The following is an 18987-nucleotide window of genomic DNA, read 5'->3' on the forward strand; positions in this document are numbered from 1 at the left end:
GTTTTAATGAGTGTCACCTACTGAATAATCTCTTTCCATTTGCATGTAAATCTTATCTGGTTCCATGTTTAATACACATTTTTTCCGAACTTAAATCATTTAGTACTTTAAGTGACTAAAACAAACTCTTATTCACTCAATTACCCTGTTACTCTATTTCAAGTAACAGGTTCTGTAATTAAAGTGTCGCATTTTAACACCAACAAATCATCACCATATTAACCTTTAGACATTGGCATAATTACCAACAACAAATAAGTGGTGAGAAATTTAGCAGCTTCCATCAGCCTCAACACATTTTTATATAGAGGGCTTTAGCTTGGTTTCAGACCTTACTGTCCAAGTTTTGGTTCTTTTTCAGCAATTCAAATAGTTGAAGTGTTGTGCTCATTAAAACTGGTTTTCCACCCGGTGGGAAATGCAACTGTGCCAATTAAAGCTTTGTCAATGGAAATGACTATAAGGTTGTTTTCTTTCTGTGCCAAAGCCACACAAGACCAAAAATTGGCCACCCAAATGGTTACAAGTATGTATGACGTCAATACAGCTGTACAGATTGTAAGTCAAGATACGAAAATATTTTAACTAAATAATGAAGTCAATACTTAATTCAGTGTGATAAGTGTTTTTCTTTCCACGCTTCAGAAGTTCAAAAACAGATGGAGGAAGAAGTGAGAAGTAATTCCTTTTTTTTCTTCAATTTTTTCAATTTCTCCTAAATTTGAAAGAGAAACCTTTAATTTCTTTAACAGAGGAAGCTGCATATTGTATGGGATCACCATGTTTCCTGAATTTTGAGAAACACCATCAGCAAAAGTCTGACTGGCAAGAGAGGCTACAGTTGTCTCCAAAATTACAGTTATTACGGTATAATTGACTCATTAATCAGTATAATGAGGCTTGCCCATTGGCAAACCGACAAAGCCTCATGGCTTGTTAGTGAACACTAATGAATCTTTTTTGTTAAAATGACAGGGATTCACATTGTACTAGCTAAGGTCATAGATTGTTGTCCTATTCTTGTAATACTGTCAGAAAATTACAGGACATGTTTCAACTGTCCTGAAGTGATAAATCCCACTGAGTAACTAAATGGGGTTTTGACAGATATATGAAATTACCAAGTCATTCCAAATATTCAGTTTTAAGTCATTTAATAGTAAGTTGTTTTTTTTAAAGCTACTAAATAGTACAATCATGTACTTTGCAAGCTTCACTACAGAAAGAGCAACATTGCCATGAGTTCTTCCTACTGTAATTATACTGCATGTTCAAAAAGCTGTACGATGGTCTAATTTCTAAATTGGGATTTCAGTGCTGAAGTATCTTTGTTAGTCAGTTGGCATCGGGCTCATTCTCTGAAATGTGAGACGTGCTGCTGTGATGAGGATCTAACGAGATGAAAGCCTTGATTCGTTGGTAAAGGCTCAGCAAGAAGGAGCTTCTGGTGACTGTCAAAGCTCCAGCGCAGTGACAGTCAGCAGAAGCACCTTCAAGGCCCTTCTGTAAAAGTTTCTGTGTTGTATCTCAGCTAGCGGCTTTACAAGAGGTTCTCGTGTGTGTGTGTGTCTGTGGGGGAGTGTCAGTATGTAGCCGCACCGCAGCCCTGCTGTTTATCATGGTAAGGTTTAACCGTCGTCACTTGTCAGCCTCGAATATCTTGTAAAGCTCTGATTTATAGCACAGTTATTTATCAGCGGGTTATGTGTTGTGTTTACTGCCAGAGAAAAGGAATAAATCTTTGGGTTATTAGCACAACGTCGCCTCTCTGTTGTTTCATATCAGACTTGTTAACTCTACCAGCAGCTCTGTGTGAGGCACAAACTGAAGCTACAGTTAGTTATTTATACTTGGTGGCATTTCTTGTGTACTGTTAATAAACATTGTTCATTTTCTGACTATTTCCTGCTCTTCAAAATATATTTTGTCTTCTTCAGTTACAGATATTATGATATATCTTTATTTCTTTTGTGATATATCATGTATCACAGAATCACCTTTTGCTGCTGTTATTGTGGGAATAATATTGTGATAGTTTCGTATTATGAGTTCATCTATGATTCCCACCGCTATAGAAGAAGAATGTCTCTGTGTCTCCTCAAATAGACACAGCAGTCACACCCCCACTGCTGCAAGATCCTTTTTCCAGGTCCTCCATGACCAAGTCCTGCTCAGTGACGTTGTTGAGTCGCCTGGAAGTGTTTTTTTCCAGGCTGTTGAGAGAAATAGGCTCCAGGGAGGTTTGTGCATTATTAGCTGGGAGCACAGAGTTTCCCTGCAGCCTGTGAGAGTAGGTTTTCCTCCGCTGCCCGTCTGCCGTGCACAGACTGAACTTGAACACAGCCTGAAATCCTCTGCGGAAATTCTCATTGAAGAAACCGTAGATGATGGGGTTGACGCTGCTGTTGAAGAAGGCTAGCCAGTGGGCAAAGGGATAAATGTAAATGTTGATGATTCTGTACTGTTGCTCAGTCAGGCTGGCATAGTCGCTCAGCATCATGAGGGTCCAAAGAGGCAGCCAGGAAAGGATGAAAAGCAAAGCAACTATAAGAAGCATTTTAATCACCCTTTGCTTTTTCTTCGACACGGTGTGGCGGTTTTCGTGGCCCGGCTTTCCCCCCGTTGGGACCGCTGTTTTGAAAAGCGTAATGCCAATCCGGGCGTACATGATCACGATGAGGGACAGAGGAGCAAGGTAGATATTCGCAAACAGGACAGTGGTGTAAATCTTTCGCATCTCCTGGTTCGGCCAGTTCTCTCTGCACCAATAGAAAGGGCTTGTTTTGTTGTCGTACCCCAGCAACACCCGAATGGTTTGCTCCTTGGTCACTTGTAGCATCACGCCAGAGGGACACATGATGGATATGGCCAGAACCCAGATAATGACTATTATCAAGCTGGCTGTGGATATGGTCAGCTTTTGCTTGAATGGGTAGACAATGCATCTGAATCTGCAAAAAGGGTTAGAAAAAAACAACAATGAATAAGGGAAATGCATATAGAGATTTAATTAAAAAGATGAATAAAGTTCAATTAAAAGCCAGATTACAAATGTGGGTCTAAATTTGGCATTTAAAAATATTAACACCCGCTGCTGCCCTCAGGTCTTTTAGGAAGGCTGTTCCAAAAGACGAGGTGCATAGTAATAAAAGGATGCCTTTCGGTACACAAACAAAACTTGATTTGACTTCTACTAAAAAACAATATGACTGCTGCTCTCACTCTGTGTGGTAGACTAATGTTCAGTTCGAATGAGGACACTGGTGTTATTGTTTATTCTTAATTCCCTTCACCTCACTGTGTGGTGCAATTTTTGTAGCAATTCAGACTTTATTAAGGATACAGCTCATGAGCAGGGGTCCATATCACAATAAAATGCACAAAGAATGAATAAACTAATAACTGAAGAAAACAGGAAATAAAACAATTAATATTTAACACAGCCCTTTATTATAATTTCATCTTGTATTAACAAAAGCTTTGTAATGACCATCAGGCTAAAGTGCACAGAGGTTGTTTTGGCCTTTAGAAGGCCACAAAGATGCACCATGCTGGGTTTGTTTTTCTCTTTTCAAAATGTCAATGAGTAGCTTATAGAGCACTTGAGATTTTCAAGAGCTGTTCTTCTGCAAAGTGTTTTGCTGTTCTGCTTTCTGAGCATGAAAAAAGAATGGTGGCAACCTTGAAGGCGACATAACATGCTTTTTTGTAATTGTCTGTCAGTTATATTCTGTTCCCAAACCCGAGGTGAATACCAGTCAATACTTCGGACACAGGCTCTTTTCTTAAAGGTAACAGGAAAATATGTCCAAAATTTTGAATGGTGCTGTATGTAAAAATGTCTACTCTGAACCCTTCATTCGTAAAGTTACAGTACTTCTGCTTTCTCATGAAACAGATTGTTCCCTCGGGCCATCTGTTCCTTAGCCTTTGTTGCTACGGTTGATCTATGGGTTGTTCACATATTTTGGATCAGATTTCAGCAGGAACATGTACGGGTGTATTTGGCATTTTGAGTAAAGAACTGAAATGGAGTTAAAATGGTCCATTTCAGACTGAAGCTGAACTGAAGGGCTGCATAAAGAGCCAGTATGAAATGGAAATGGAAATCACGCAAATATATTCCAGCAGACCCTCAGAGTAAAAGTATAGGCCTGGAAATGTGGATCAAATAAATATAAATCAGGGTGTGTTTTCTACTTTATGTAGAAATTGCTGTATATTTAAATCTGAATTGACATCAGTATCTCTCTTCAGTCCATGATAGATGTGGCTGATATTGTCAGATACACTGCTGTTGGCTGGACTAAGTGACGGTGTCAGAAGATCTTGCCCATTCTTGTTACTGAGACTCTGCTGTTAGGTTCACTAATAAACTCTGCTGCTTCCTCTGAATTTAGACCCATCTTTATAAGGGAAGCCTGTTATATCTGGTAGGATTCTTCTCCTTTTTCTTGTGCCCTAAAAGTATCTGGGTCTCAGAAACCACAACAGCTACAGTTCCCAAACATGGCAGGTGGCTTCAGTTTTGCATATGTGATGTCATAGCATCAACTTGTCCTCAGAGGTAATGTCAGTAAGTTTTTGTCTAAGCAGATACAAAGGTCTAAGGTTTAAATCCGCAGTTGGAAAATATGACTTTTCCAACTATGTAGCAATTCAAGCATGGGGTATGTGCTCAAGTGCTTATTGAGATCATAGTCAAATGCTCACAATCTGCTTGGACACAGATCATTACCGCTTGCAGCTATATTATATTTCTGTCTGTCTGCGTTTGTGATGCTCTGGCCAATCTTCTGTTCTTTTTTTTCTTTTTTTATAAGAAATGCCACTGCTGAAGCCATCAAAAATGCTTTCATTGACAAGGGTTTGAATTTCTATGAAATCTCCCTTCTTCTTCAGGATCTGTCTCACCAGCAATCTGAACGACTTAAATTGTGCCGTATTTGTTCTGTTTAGGTAAATATGGGGTTGACACTTGCATGCTTAGATGAATCCAATTCCACTCTGTCGCTGTGGTTCACAAACATAAGCTAGTGTTCATGCTGAATTTATTAAAAAAATCTTGGGGGAATGTCCTTGTGCATAAATACATATTCATGTATTTAGTGTTCATTCTGCAAGAGACATTCATACACACAAATTAGTTTGAAAATGAGGGCCAGCATTGCTATTATGGAAGATTCCTGCATTATACTGAACTTCCTGCATCCCTGAACCGCTCTTCGCTTTCAAACAGTATGTATTTATCTATGTATTGGCTGAATTAATAATAATTTATCTTTATCGCCATAAGTCCAAGAACTATAACTTATTCAAGAAGATATACAGTACTGTGCAAAGGTTTTAGGCACTCTTGGTTCTTACCCATACCATCAATACCAATCAGCAATAGCAACACCATCAGGGAGGTGTCTGATCAGTCCCAAATTTATTCTGCAGCATGTCAAGGACCCCGAACATACAGCCAGAATCCTAAAGAACTATCTTCAGTGACAAATAGAACAAAGAGTCCTGCAACAGACGGTACAGCCCCCGCAGAGCCCTGATCTCAACATCATCATGTCAGTCTGGGATTACATGAAGAGACAGAAGCAACTGAGACAGCCTAAATCCACAAAAGAACTTTGGAGACTTCTCCCTTGATGCTAGGAACAACTTACCCAAGGGAGTAACTTTGGTTTGAGAATTGTGAGGGGAGCGCAATAAAACTGGGTCGGTCTGGGAGGAGGGGGGTTGCAAACAAAAATGGGGGACATGCCCCCTCATCACCCAAGTCGAAATTACACCCCAGAACTTGCCTCCCAAGTACCTTGAAAAACTGCAGCGAGGAGAACTGGTGCTGTCTTTTAAAGGCAAAGCATGCTCACACCAAACATTGATATAGATCTAATTTAGGTTACTTCTGTTTACTGAACTTTGTATGAAGTTAACTGATAAATAAAACTATTTATAGCATCATTTTTGAAAGCATCTTCACTTTTTGAAAGTGGCCTCACTAATAGTTATAGTATTGAGTTTTACTAGGTTACCATTGCACCTTTTTTTTTTGGAAGATAAGTCTGTAATGCAATTAATGTTTCATGAAATGATCAGGTTTTATAAAGACATTCTTAATCTGCAAAGTAACTCACAGTCAAATGAATACAGTAGATGAAAATGTAAAGTAAAACAGCAGAAAGTTGCAGAAAAACTCAAGTTACGTTCAGTTGACATTTTTGGTCAACTTATATTCCACCACTGTAAGGAAGGAAGGTTACAAGCTAGGACACAAGCTATCAAATACACACGTTGCCCCTGCTTCAAAATCTATGCAATTGTAAAACTTAATCAAAAAGGTCCAGTCTCATTATTTGCAGAGCCGGAAAGGTTTTATTTTAAAGCAGCTGCAGTGGGTGAATGTGCACAGACTCGTTAAAAGTCGATTAAAATCTAGACGAGTGTGTTTGGAGATTTTCACTTGCAGCTCACTTAGAAAGCTGGGGATGAATGGAAATCATTACGGCTCAGGAAAAACTGGCATCTCCCGCATTAGGCAGGAGATGGATTGACTGGATTTCTCACTGAGTTACAGCAGAGGCATGCAGAGACTTCAAATCCCAAATGATTATTGATTTCTGAATATCTGTGGTGTTAATGTCAGTGTTAGTCTCCTGTTGTCTTCCTGTCGACCATGCAACTTTTGTCAAAATTGACCTGGTCAGATTTGAGTGTTTTATAAAGCATAAGGTATAAATTATCACCCAATTCTGTGTTACACCTTTTTAGCCAACCTCATTTAAAGTTTTACACGTCTTTTTATGGCCAATAGAGCTAATTTTAAATGACATTATACTTCATTTTTTAGTTAACGCCTGTCAACTCGGGTCAAAATTCACAGAGGATAACAGTAGGGCTAAAAATAGAGGTGATTACTTTGTTGGCCGCTGTTGACTATCAAGTTTCGGTCATCCCAACATGGTATTTGGTTGAAATATGGGATAATGTTGTTGCTTAGTATTAGTCACATTGGGATAGATGCAGTTGATAAGCCTGCAAAGTGATCTGACTCCTCTGTGCATGAATACACCGGTCAAAAGGACAGACAATAGAGCTCTTTAGGCTCCCGACCCATTCAAATCAAATTCTAATCACGCAGCTGATAGATATTTAAGGTGACTTTGACTTTTAGATGTCAAAGCATTGCAAACTCTGGCTGTCCTTTCCAGAGGCGCAGACACCCTGCAGTGATTTCAAATAGTGACAGAGTGACTTCACTGCACATCTAGAGTTTGAGGACCGGGGCGGTGAGAAAATACCAGCTCTGTCATTTTTATTTATTTTTTTCACAGCTTGGACGGCTATTACAGCTGTTTTCACCCTGTCGTCCTCCATAAGACCCTCTAATTCCACTGGATGTGTCGATGTGTGTATATGTGTGCTTGCTGGGCTTTAATGTCAACCACAAAGTTCATTTCCCCTCACTGTGAGATTTTACAGCTTCCTGCAAAGGGTTATCAAGTGATTAAGTGGGATTAACATCTGACTGCTGTTATCTTGATGAACAGCAATGAGGTAATTGGGCATGATCGTTGAAAAAAGAAGACAAGTACTGAAAGATAAACATGGTAAAGCTGTACAATCCTGCTCATGTGCCTTTCTTAATAAGAGATGGAAAATAAGATTAAAGGAAAAAGAACAAGTTACTTGATTTTGGGACAGATCAGAAATTAGTTTTTCACCTATAAATATTCCATGACCTGTTTAACTGGAAAATAAAATAAACAAAACAGTGAGTTGAGCAACGCTAAGAGCTACACATTTAAATTATTTTATCCGTCAAGTTAGCGGACGGCTAAACTGGACGTTAGCTGGAATCTCTCACATGCTTTATGAGGGGCCCTTCAGCTCCAGCAAACCAGTCATTGCTGCTTGATGTACAAGATATCATTACTGGTGCACCAGAGCAAAGAGTCATCACAGAAACCAAATGGTATACTGCAAAATGGAGGCAGATATACCTGTTGGCAGTAGACTTAATCAGCACTGTGTGAGCTAATTTTGCAAGAACTTGAATGAACACGTTCATTTATATGCAAAACGCTGATCTTGAGCTTCAGTGTTTGGAAGCAATTGGGGTTCAACACCATGAATGGATCTAGATTTGTTGTCTTCCCCACCTAGAGCCATTGATTTAAAATGTAAAAGGTGAAATGCAATGTTATATTTCATGTTGCAGTAGTAGTAACATACAACTACTGTACCTGTCAACAGCAATAGCCACCAGAGTGAAGACAGATGCTGACACGGAGATCCCTTGAACCATTCCGCTCATTTTGCAGACTAGGCTTCCAAAAGGCCATCCTGTAGACAGAAAAGATGCATTCAGCTGATTCAATGTTACAGACAGGACAGCGTGATATTACCATATCAGTTGGATTTAATGAATTATGTCTACTCCACACACATTTACGCCCACACGTGCATCATAGCTCTTGGAGGAGTTGAATGAATTTGCCATAATGTCACATAAGAGTGTCTTGAGAGAGGAAGCAACCACTTGATTGAGAGGTGTTTAATCAGGGCTATGGGTGACTAGTAGCAGAGGTGCTGACAGTGTAGGTGTCATATTGTGGCTGACTCAAAATAGCTCTGGCTTTTGTAACCTGTAGTTGTGCTTAGTTGTCATACTTGTATAAAGGTTGAATGGGGGATATAAAGCTCCTCCAGTTTGTAGCAGTGATCATTTGTTGTGTGTGAGATGTTGAACCTGAATCCAACAATTAAGAGCATGTTGCAGAAATATAAAGGAGAATGAAACTCAGGGAATTTTAGAGGAAAGATGCAAAGACATGATGAGTGAAGATTGGGATGCAAGATGTTTTATTTTCTGTTCTTTTTGTTCGTCAAGAAGTTTCGGAAAGATTCAATGGATCATTTTTATTTGCCAACATGATGAGCCTAAAGAAAAGACATGTTTTCTGCTGGTTTGATTTCACTGAGATTATTAAACTAGATTGAACAATGAATAAGACAGAAGCTGTATGGTTTATGTCGCTGCAAAGGTTTGATCAGTTTAGCCGATGACACTTGCACATACGTTTCTGAATTTTCATTAAAAAATTTGGCCTCAACAGAAGAAAAACATTAAACTACAAATTAGGGCTGTCACATTTTATTTGAAATTAAAAATTCACAGAATACAGCTACAACAGATCCTAAAATGGGTTTTCCATCTTTTTCCATTGCATGCCCTGCTGCCCCGTTCCTCTATCAGTAAGCTAGATAATTAATGTTATTCGCGAGCTCTAATGAACGGATCATGACAGGAATTTCTTTCATCATCAAACTAAGTGGGTTGTATTTGATTTAAGCATAACGTGTCAGTTGTAATTGATTCAAATTAATTTTTTCCCCCCGTAAATTTCATCCAAAATATCATGAAACATTGGCTGTCAGCGTGTTGTGCCGTATCATATGATCAACAGCAGAATCATTTTTCATCAGCTGACGCCATTGTCATTCAATAGACGTTTATCCTGTTCATCACGGACCATTCAACACACATTCAATCATATTGCTCCTGTAGCCCATAATCAGTTTATCTTCCAATTATATGCTCGATTAACTGACTGAAAATGTAAAAAAAAAGAAAAGTGTGGAGAGCCATAAAAATTTCTCAAATCTCAAGATGAAATTCAAATGATGATTTTGTCAGACCAACAGTATCCAAAACCCAAAGATGTAAAACAGAAAAGCAGAAAATTGTCACAACGGAGAAGCAGAAACTAGTGAGTGCTGACAATTTTTGAAATGATAAATCAATTATGAAAATAGTTGCTGTCAATTGAACAATAGGTGCAATTCTTTTTAATAAAGTCTATACATGATATCATAATGTGTTGGCATCAAGCTGAACTCTCAAAACTCAAGTATCCCTGCAACCAACACAACGTAAAGTGCTGCTTTGACTGCACAACATAGGAAACCTCATATAGGACTTTATGATTTTCATGCTGCGAGAAACACAGATGGCATCACAGAACTGTAAAACTCAAAATATCACAAAAGGTGCAAAACTGTGGGCGCAGTTTATAAAAATCAGAGTTTCACTACCATTTTAAAACTCAGGCACAATGCCGAAGCATGTTTTTTTTTTTACAGCACTTAAACTGAATGAATAGAAAAACACTATGATGAGAGGGTACAGTTCATTATTTCTAAACTCCACTCAGTAATTTGATGTCAGGAATATAATTCATTGTATTGAAATTTTAGATTAGTTTCTAGTGAGATATTATTGAGTGTATTTAGTGAATTTGCTGTTGTAAACTTCATTATTGCTGCTCTACAAACAATATTTAGATTATATAAATTCTATCCCTGTCCTGATTTTATTCTTTTTTAAAGTAATAATTGTTTTTATTTATTTATTATTATTTCATAATGAAAAAGAACAAGTACAGTAAGAGTATGACCAGGAACGATTTGAGATTGGATAAGATTGAGATAAAATCCTAACAATACTTATCCCTACATCTGTTAGTGGATTCACCCTTACCTTGGGCAAATCACAGTTCATCCCTTCACTCTAAGCCTGTTTTTACCGGCGTTATTTTGTGACTGTAATTTTTTGTGACACACTTTAAAAAGGTGATGGATTACTTCAGGCCACAGAGCTTACATGTCTATTTCACTTCTTTGTGCTTATGTCTGACTGTACTGTGTATTGAAGCACTTTCTTTGCAAATAGTGCAGTTTTGTGTTGCATAATCATTACAATTTCATTAATGTATTCATTTCATTCAGTGTGTGATGACATTTTTAATACTTTCTAATTGAATTATTAATATATTTTTCATCCACCACATGATTAGACACTTTTTGATGACACAATGTGCTTAAATTGTAAGTACTTTAGACTTGTAGATACTTTACTAATCCTTGGTTGAGTCTGCAGTGTCATTACCAACAATAGTGTGTTAATGAGCTATTTGATAGATGTATAATAGATATGAAGAACACTTTTAATCATGAATTTAATCACTGTTGCTTTCATCTTCTCTTTATGATGCTGCTTTTCAAGGGTCCGGTGAGTATTGATGCAAATGGCAAAAGCTCCATTATTCTCACTTAAAGCATTATGTGCTGTAAACATCTTAATGGTGCATTAGATGAAAGCTTTCTTCAGGAGACCATGGCAGATTGAGTGTTGTGTTAAGACTGGACAACAAGCAGAGTACCAAACAAGAGGCTCACAAAATGATTGAAAGCTGCTCATAATGGTCAGCGTAACTGATCTCGAGTTTTCATTAATTTGAACAAGCTACAGACACAGAAAGAGATACAACTCACAAAGTTTTCCTAACAGTTTCTACATCTTCATTGAAATAAATTTTGTGAAGTCACAGTATAAAAACTTATCAAGACTTCAGCAGTGACTGGTGTCCAGTATTCACCAGTAGGGGAGAACAGGGTTGGTAGTCACACTTTGAATTCTTCATAAACCGTACACTGAATATATTCCCTTTTGGAAGCCTAAAGTGTTAGGTAGGAACAGAGTGGTCTTACTCTCCTTCAGCTGGTTCAAAAGATATGGGCCATCAAATATGTCTTGTGCACTTGTGACAACCATCCCCATCGTGGGGTTGGTTTTCACACACTATGGGGTTGGTTTCCCTGTGTTATTTTAATGGAGAAAAATACAAATGTATTTAAAATGTTTAGTTTCATTGAAATACAACAACCTAACACATCTCCTGTCCTGCACCAACAGAACATAAACAGGAAAACTCATTCCTATAAGTGCATTTTTTATCCATATCTTTGACAATATTGTGTATTTTAACCCCTCTGACTGCTCTGAGCATCACATCTGGAGGAGTCTGACCCTTGTTTGTCTTCCTGTCAGAATTCCTGCTCATTTTGCTCTCTTAAGAGAACGAAAGGACTAGATATATCACACCATATATGTATATAATGCCAACATGTGACAACCAACCCTGAAGAGAATGTGACAAGCATCCCCAACTGGGATTTTTTGCTAAGAAAAAAACCTATCGCGCTCTCTTCATACTTTCTAATGGTAATGATTGTTTCATTATAAACTCAGTGTGAAGGCCTAGAAGAGAAACAATGAACAGTTGGATATTTACATTTTCACATAGAAAAACAAACCGTCCTCTCACCTTAATGTCAAGTGGTTTACTCCAGAAATTACCTTGGAAGTAACATCTCACCTAAATTCTGAAACTTTCAGTACCAACACCTTTTAACCCTCTAGGGACCGAGATCTAATGAATGTGACAACCAACCCCATTCTCCCCTATATGCTCAGCATCACTGTCCAGTTGGACATTGATTCATTGCCCAGTCAAACGTCAATGGCATGAGGCTATCAGGCTATCACCACATTGCTTCCCAGTAGGGCTTCTGGTAGACTGATGACAAGCTCTGTCCAGTTTCTGATCGACAGTGCTTTCATGTTACAGCTGAGTGATTTCAGTTTTTATCTCGGTTTCACCAGCAAGTCTTTTGACCCCCTGCTCTGATTCTCTCAAGTGCTGTTTTGCAAGCTGCAGCCTGGCTTGACTTCACCCTTTTTTTCAGCCATCTCTTTTGTCTGTTCTCTTCTCAGATTTGAGAAGCACTGCTCTGACTGCTGTGTTTGCAGCATGATCTTTTTTTTTCTTTCTATGATCCTTTGCTTCGTGGTCTTCTCCCTCAGGATGGTCCTCCTACTCAGTATGGTCGGATGATCAGCTATAGGACAAATCGCAGTATTTCCATATTTGTTGGACGCCAGTCGACTGTAATGACCGCTGTTGCTCTCCCTCCCCCCTCCTGTAACCTCTGCCTCTTTCCCAAGCCTGTATACAAGAACATGCAGAGGATGTTAGCGGAGCAGGGGGCCCAAATTCATAAAGGGAGACTTTTGCAAATAATGTGCCACTGTTAAAGGGGCATGGAAACAAACCCATGACTGAAGTTGGTTCAAAAACTGCTCCATGATGGTTAATTAATGATGCATGCAAAGAAATGGAAAGTATTTCAGTGAACTCTCCTCATAATTAACCCATCAAAATACATCCTCATTTGCAGAAGCTCAGCTTAATACTGCTGACAAAGATGCACTTCCTCTGGGTGCTTGGCTAACCTCTCTCGCCTCCATATTCGTCTCTTAGCACCTCTCCACAGGAGGCATAATTGCTCCAGTAACAACGGGCAATACAAATATGCTGATATTGTATGGCTGAAATACTATTACAATCTGCCAACAAATTGGTTCAGTATAATTTACACATCACTGCTGACGATAGTTAATGCAGATTGGTTTGACACTACAAACTCAGACATCCTCAATTCAAGCAACCTTAATTCAGTTTTATTTCGTAAGTGTATCATATCGTCATTGTCTTGTAGCTTTTTGGGGATAAAGATGCAAACCTTTTTCACAACTTTATAAATAACTTAAACAACTTGCGTGAATGTATCCATGCCCGCTTTGCAATGACAATAATAGGCCTCCCCCAATACTGAGTTCCATCAACTACACCTCACGGTTAACTATTAACATTAATATAAATTCTGTCAGCTACACTCAGAAACAAAATGAGGTACTGAGGGCAAAAGGGCACATCCTCTCTAACAGGCTGAACAGCAGGTGCTCAAGCCCCCTGTTGAGATTGAGCTATGCATGTGCCTGCCTGCATCCCACTGAGATAAGTCACATAACATACGAGGGTAGACAAAATGACAAAAACACCCCTTGAGGTTTTTTTTGTATTATGGCTCTAGGGATGATAATATCTGTCTATTGGTCAGTTCAGCATTTTGGTCCAGACTGCAAAAATCTCAATTATAGCCTTTTACACAGCTCCAACATTTTTGACTTGTTACAGTAGGAAAAGCACATGTTACTAATTACATTAACAATGGCTCTGGTGTATTCAGGTGTGCCAGCAAACAATGACAGCATGCACAATACCAGGACCCCAAAACTGTGCACGGGGGCTTTCCAGTTTCTAGGTTGCATACTGGACCATGATTGGCTCCAAGCTAGTTGTGGTGCACAAATCATGCTCATATATACATGTCTTAAACTCAAATCTAAGTTGAGCACTGAGAAACTTTCCACTTTCAGCAGATGAAGGTGAAAATAGCTGCCTTGTATCAAACAGCACATGCATCATTCTGCACAGTGAAGCTTAAAATTCAAGTTCATAATAACAAAATGTGTTTTTGAGTGGAGGAGGACTTGAAACATTTCTTCGTTTGATCTGTTCTGCTGAGTGCTGTTCTTGCCTTACTTTGTATTAAATTACATTATATTACATCACATTCATTCTGCAGAGACAGAATGAATGTGTGTCTAAAGCAACATACCATAAATGTATCAAACTTGACAGGAACACGAGCTAGGCTTCATCAAAATTGTAAGTGTGTCCCTCTTAGATAAGCAACTAAAAGCATCTTCATTGCTATAGCACAAGTGCTTAGCTTTTTCTGAACAGGGCTTGTTTGCTTCATTCAGTTCACATGCAATGAATTTCCTTTTTTTTTTGATACTATTATGGTTGTTATTGGAGAAGCTAAACATTTAAATTCTTAACATTTCCTCTTTTGTTGAGTATATCCAGTTTTAAAAAGATGTAGCTACAACTCAAATATAGGCTTGGCAGTCTTTTAAATCTTATTACAGATAAACTATAATAGAAGATTTAAAATATCCTTCTTGATGAAGCCTGCTGTGCTGTTATGAAATCCCAACACCTCTGAAAATGTTTCACTCCTCCTCCAGATCAATGCCTTTCTGATTTCTTTTGACAGTTTCTGCACTGTTGAGTTCTGGCACCCGTGGGACTTGAAACTGACAGAATGTTGCATTTTGATTTCAGTCATGACCATCAGCTGAATTCGCCACAACTGAGAGTCATTTAAAAAAAAAAGAAAAACATATTAACGCCATTAAAAAAATTAGACTTTCAGGTCATTAGATTGCTAAGGCAGAGAGGTGAATAGCTCCAGGCTCAAAATACTTAACATCTAGTGTATTAATCAAGGCTGGTTTACTACCTCCGGGTGCCCCTGGGCATTGAACCTCATGCCCTCCATAATTAATTTATGTTCCAACCTCCTCTTCTTCATTTTTACCATTTTTGAAACAGCTACTTATTTGTAGGACGTTTTTTATTGCGGCTACTTCTTTCTCTTCCTTGTCTTTCTTTTGGCAGCTTTTGGTTACTGCTGGTGCTGCCCAATTTTCGCTAACTGGTAATTTTTTTGCACACATTTGTTGATACGACCTGCTAACCAATCATTTGTCCAGCCTTAAAATTGACAGATCGGTCAATCTTAACAGTTATCTGTTTTGGAAACAAATTTTATTTTCTTGGGATTGGATAACTCCAAGAGAATGAGTTAAGCCTCATGTCTTATTTCTGTGGAGCCAAACCAAAAGAAAAAGAGCACTTTTTTTTTTTTCTCTCCCATCATTGAGGGCCTGTCTCTGCTCAAGAGCCCAGATTACCTGTATGGTAGATGCAGCCATGGTATTAATCATCTAGTGAATCTTAGTATAATTCATTAGTGATTGAATACAGTGTCAGTATTTATAATGTGATTCATTTTGTATTCAGGCTGCTACATTAAAAAAATTGGAAAAAGTTACTGAAAAAATGCCAAATTCATTTATCATTTTCCTGTAAAAGGCTAACTTTGTTGTTTAGAAAGTAAAAGTTATGGCCATGCATCTCTTACTTTGCCAGTTGGATTTCTCCAAAATCTGTCAGGGATCAGCGAGTTCCTAATTCAGACAGCAATGACTGATTAGGCTGTCACTGGAAGCTTAATATCTGCTCTTGGGAAAGACAATAGATGGATAATTCTATTTAATCATTATACTATATCTATATTTAGCCCTGCAGTGACTGAGGATAACTAAATTATCTTTATTCCCCTTCAGTCACAGCAAATTCTTTTGTCATTCAGCTGACATTTGTCATGGATAATAAAAGGGACATGCTGATAGGTTATTTAAACTCATCTCAAAAAGCCAGAGAAGGCATGTGAATCAATTTATTTGTTTTTTTCATGATTTTAGTCATTTGAGACACTACTTTAGACTATCCTGAATTGTGATTTTCTGTCTTTGTTTTTTTATTAAACTGAAAAGTTATCCTGTCAAGAAAGCACCACAGCTACTGTAGACTTGTCAGGCTATATGAAGGACATGAACTCTCAGCCACTATCACTTGCCTTAAGAATCACTCATGTGCAATTTGTGTTATCGAGAGCCAGCTGTCAAGTCAAATAAGCGCTATGCGTCGAAAGCCCCGATCTTGTTCATGCATGCAGGGGGAAACTGCTGCCTCCATGACAAATCACAATTTCAACTCCTCTAAGCCCCCTTTTATTTTGATCTCCACGGGCTTTTAAGGAGACAGTACGTCATTTCACGATATTCACACTATTTATATTGCATGTGACAGCCTAGTACACCTTCAGTTGTCCATGATATTAATACAAGTCCAAACTGAAAAAACAAATGCAGCCGTGTAGTAAATTAAATTGTATCAGTGATTCAACAGATGCAGCATTAGATTAATCAAAGCTAGTAGCCCTCTGAGGCTGTAATGCTTCATTATACACCACAAAACATAATTAATGGATGGTGGAAAAATGGGGAGACTTAATCTATGGATCTTAATCAACCAGAGGAGAATATAATAGGTTTATATATTCAGTGCAGAGGTTATTTTTGAACTTTTCAGATTCAGCTTATCAGACTTTGCTCTGCATTGTTAAACATTTTCATTAGTCTAAGCAGAATTTCATCATGCTTGCCTTTTACATTCATCAGCTTTAGTTATAGTTTGTCAGACTCTGTTGTCTAGACTTGGCTTTGTTTGAGGTGTGATTGTTAAAATATTTATAGGTCAGTGTTGAGGATATGATATACAGCAATACTTGACTCAGATTGCTACATTTGAGAGATTTTGTCCATGATATGCTCTTCCAGAGAACCCAGGGGGGAGTTTTGGTTCAGGTTTGCCAATTTGAGTGCTGTAGCTCTCCAGTAGTTTACTTATATTGATGCATACCACGTAACCACAATGTGAATGGTTCAATTCTGGCTGTAGACCTTGGTTGTCACACCCCTCCTCTCTACCACTGTTTCCTTTCTCTATGTACTTTCAAACTGACAAATAAAGGCAAAATTGCAACACAAGATAACGTAGAACATTTGCATGCTATAAACATACATATTGGAGTTAAGATCCAACTTACACGAATGTAAAAATAGTTTAGTTTTAGGGGGATTCTTTTATGAACTAAAGTATTTAATTTTGACCCTATGGTGGCACATGATCATAAGTCACCACATCAACAAAATCAATAGGGTTAGTTCCTCTGGGTATCATGAATGTCTGAGCAAAATTTCATGGCAATCCACCCAATAGTTGTTGAGATACTGTCAGCTTTTCCTGGTATCATGTATTTGGCTGAAATGTTAAACATATGGACACTGATCTGGATAGATCAAATGTCAGAGATTCATCCAATTTAATTAGGATTCACCCTCTGGATACAACTAAATTTCATGGTTATCCTTTTGCTGTTTTTTAAGACATTTCCCATTGAGCCAAAGTCTTGGACTGATCATCTCTTCAACCATGCAGCCAGCATTTCCCTTGCTTTGACACAAGCCACAATTACAATCAACACAATAAACACGTCTAGTTACTGTTCTGCTTACCTGTAATTATGTTGTCCAGAAGTGTTGTAGGCATGCAGAAAATCCCAACCAGGAGGTCACTCACAGCAAGGTTTAGGATGAACAAATTGGTGACAGTCCGCATGTTTTTGCTCCGCAGCACGATGAAACACACCACTCCATTCCCCACCATGCACACCAAGAAGATCAGCAGGTACGACACGATGAAGATGGCTGCTGTGGACGGCTGATGCAGGTAAAATCCAACATAGGTGATGTTGTTCCTGGGTATGACGGACTCCACGGAGGAGTTGTTAAATGTCCAGTTGTCATACAGTTGAGTAAAGTTGTTATCAGGTCCTTCATTCATTTTAAACCTGAAAAAAGAAAGATGAGACTTAATGTTGAATCAGTGTTCTGTCCAGTGTAAAAATTTAAGGCTTTAAATTTAATCTCATTACTTTTACGATTTATGTTTAAAAAAGGAAGGAAAAAAAAAAGATTTTCGAAGCAAAAAAATAAAACTTCTAAAAGCAAAAAAAAGCATTTTTCTGGATCAATACTAAAAAATAATGATTTCATAAAGACAAAATTGGTAAACTCTGCTGGCAGGATTAATTCTAAATGTATGTGTTCATGTTATGCATAAAGAGGTTGGGGTTAGGGTAATATCTTGTTTCAACCAAAAACGTACATATTCTGTACGTAGCCTTGTTTAATCAATCACGTAATTATTTTGGAACATAAAAAAGAGGAGTTAATGGCAGCTTAAAGCGTAGTTATTGGAAGTAATTTTTACTCGCTGTATGACGTAGCCCCGTCGTCTCCATTTATATCTAGCGGGTGCATAATTCATAATGACATCAGAGTTCACCGGCACTTATACAGTATGAAAAATGTCAAAGCCTTGAAGCTCTTTGCACATTTCTCCGCTGTAAGAGTGAACATTTGAAAGCATTGAAAAGCTGGTGTCAAAGGTTACATGTTCATGTCAGCAATCATTAAGATCTTTTGATAATATAACATCTCCTTTATGGTAAAGGAAGTGGAAGCCATGCGTTGGACCTCACGAAGCTTTTCAAGCAAATCAGTCTGTCAGACTATAGTAGCTGGATCACTTCAGAGGGAGAAGTAATAGAACCAAGGCCATAAAGTTAACAATCTATAAAAGTGACATTATAGTGAATTCAATTCAGCAAAGAGATGAATGAAAATGGTTCAATCTTTGTATTGTAATGTGGTTCCGAAAAGACGAACGAAGACTGACATGAAGCATCAATCTGTGATGTTCG

At 38.2% G+C, this 18987-nt stretch overlaps 1 protein-coding gene across 1 annotated transcript; it reads right to left on the reverse strand.

Moving 5' to 3' along the window:
- Positions 1–2098: 2098 nt before the first annotated feature.
- Positions 2099–18065, reverse strand: npffr2a (neuropeptide FF receptor 2a). Its single transcript, XM_062417691.1, has 3 exons — positions 17738–18065; positions 8244–8343; positions 2099–2951 (listed from the first exon to the last, which is right to left on the reverse strand). Exons 1-3 carry the CDS (start codon positions 18063–18065, stop codon positions 2099–2101), a joined length of 1281 nt encoding a protein of 426 aa, XP_062273675.1.
- Between the last annotated feature and the right edge of the window lie 922 nt (positions 18066–18987).

The sequence above is a fragment of the Scomber scombrus genome, chromosome 4, assembly GCF_963691925.1.
Source record: "Scomber scombrus chromosome 4, fScoSco1.1, whole genome shotgun sequence".
Lineage (NCBI taxonomy): Eukaryota > Metazoa > Chordata > Actinopteri > Scombriformes > Scombridae > Scomber > Scomber scombrus.

Bases quoted from the DNA above. Each gene is read 5' to 3' on its own strand.
- npffr2a (XM_062417691.1), bottom strand. From the start codon at position 18,065: ATGAATGAAGGACCTGATAACAACTTTACTCAACTGTATGACAACTGG. The intron at 8,344-17,737 runs GTAAGCAGAACA...TTCTGTCTACAG, and splicing joins TCTGGACAACATAATTACAG to GATGGCCTTTTGGAAGCCTA. The intron at 2,952-8,243 runs GTACAGTAGTTG...CCCTTTTTGCAG, and splicing joins GTGGCTATTGCTGTTGACAG to ATTCAGATGCATTGTCTACC.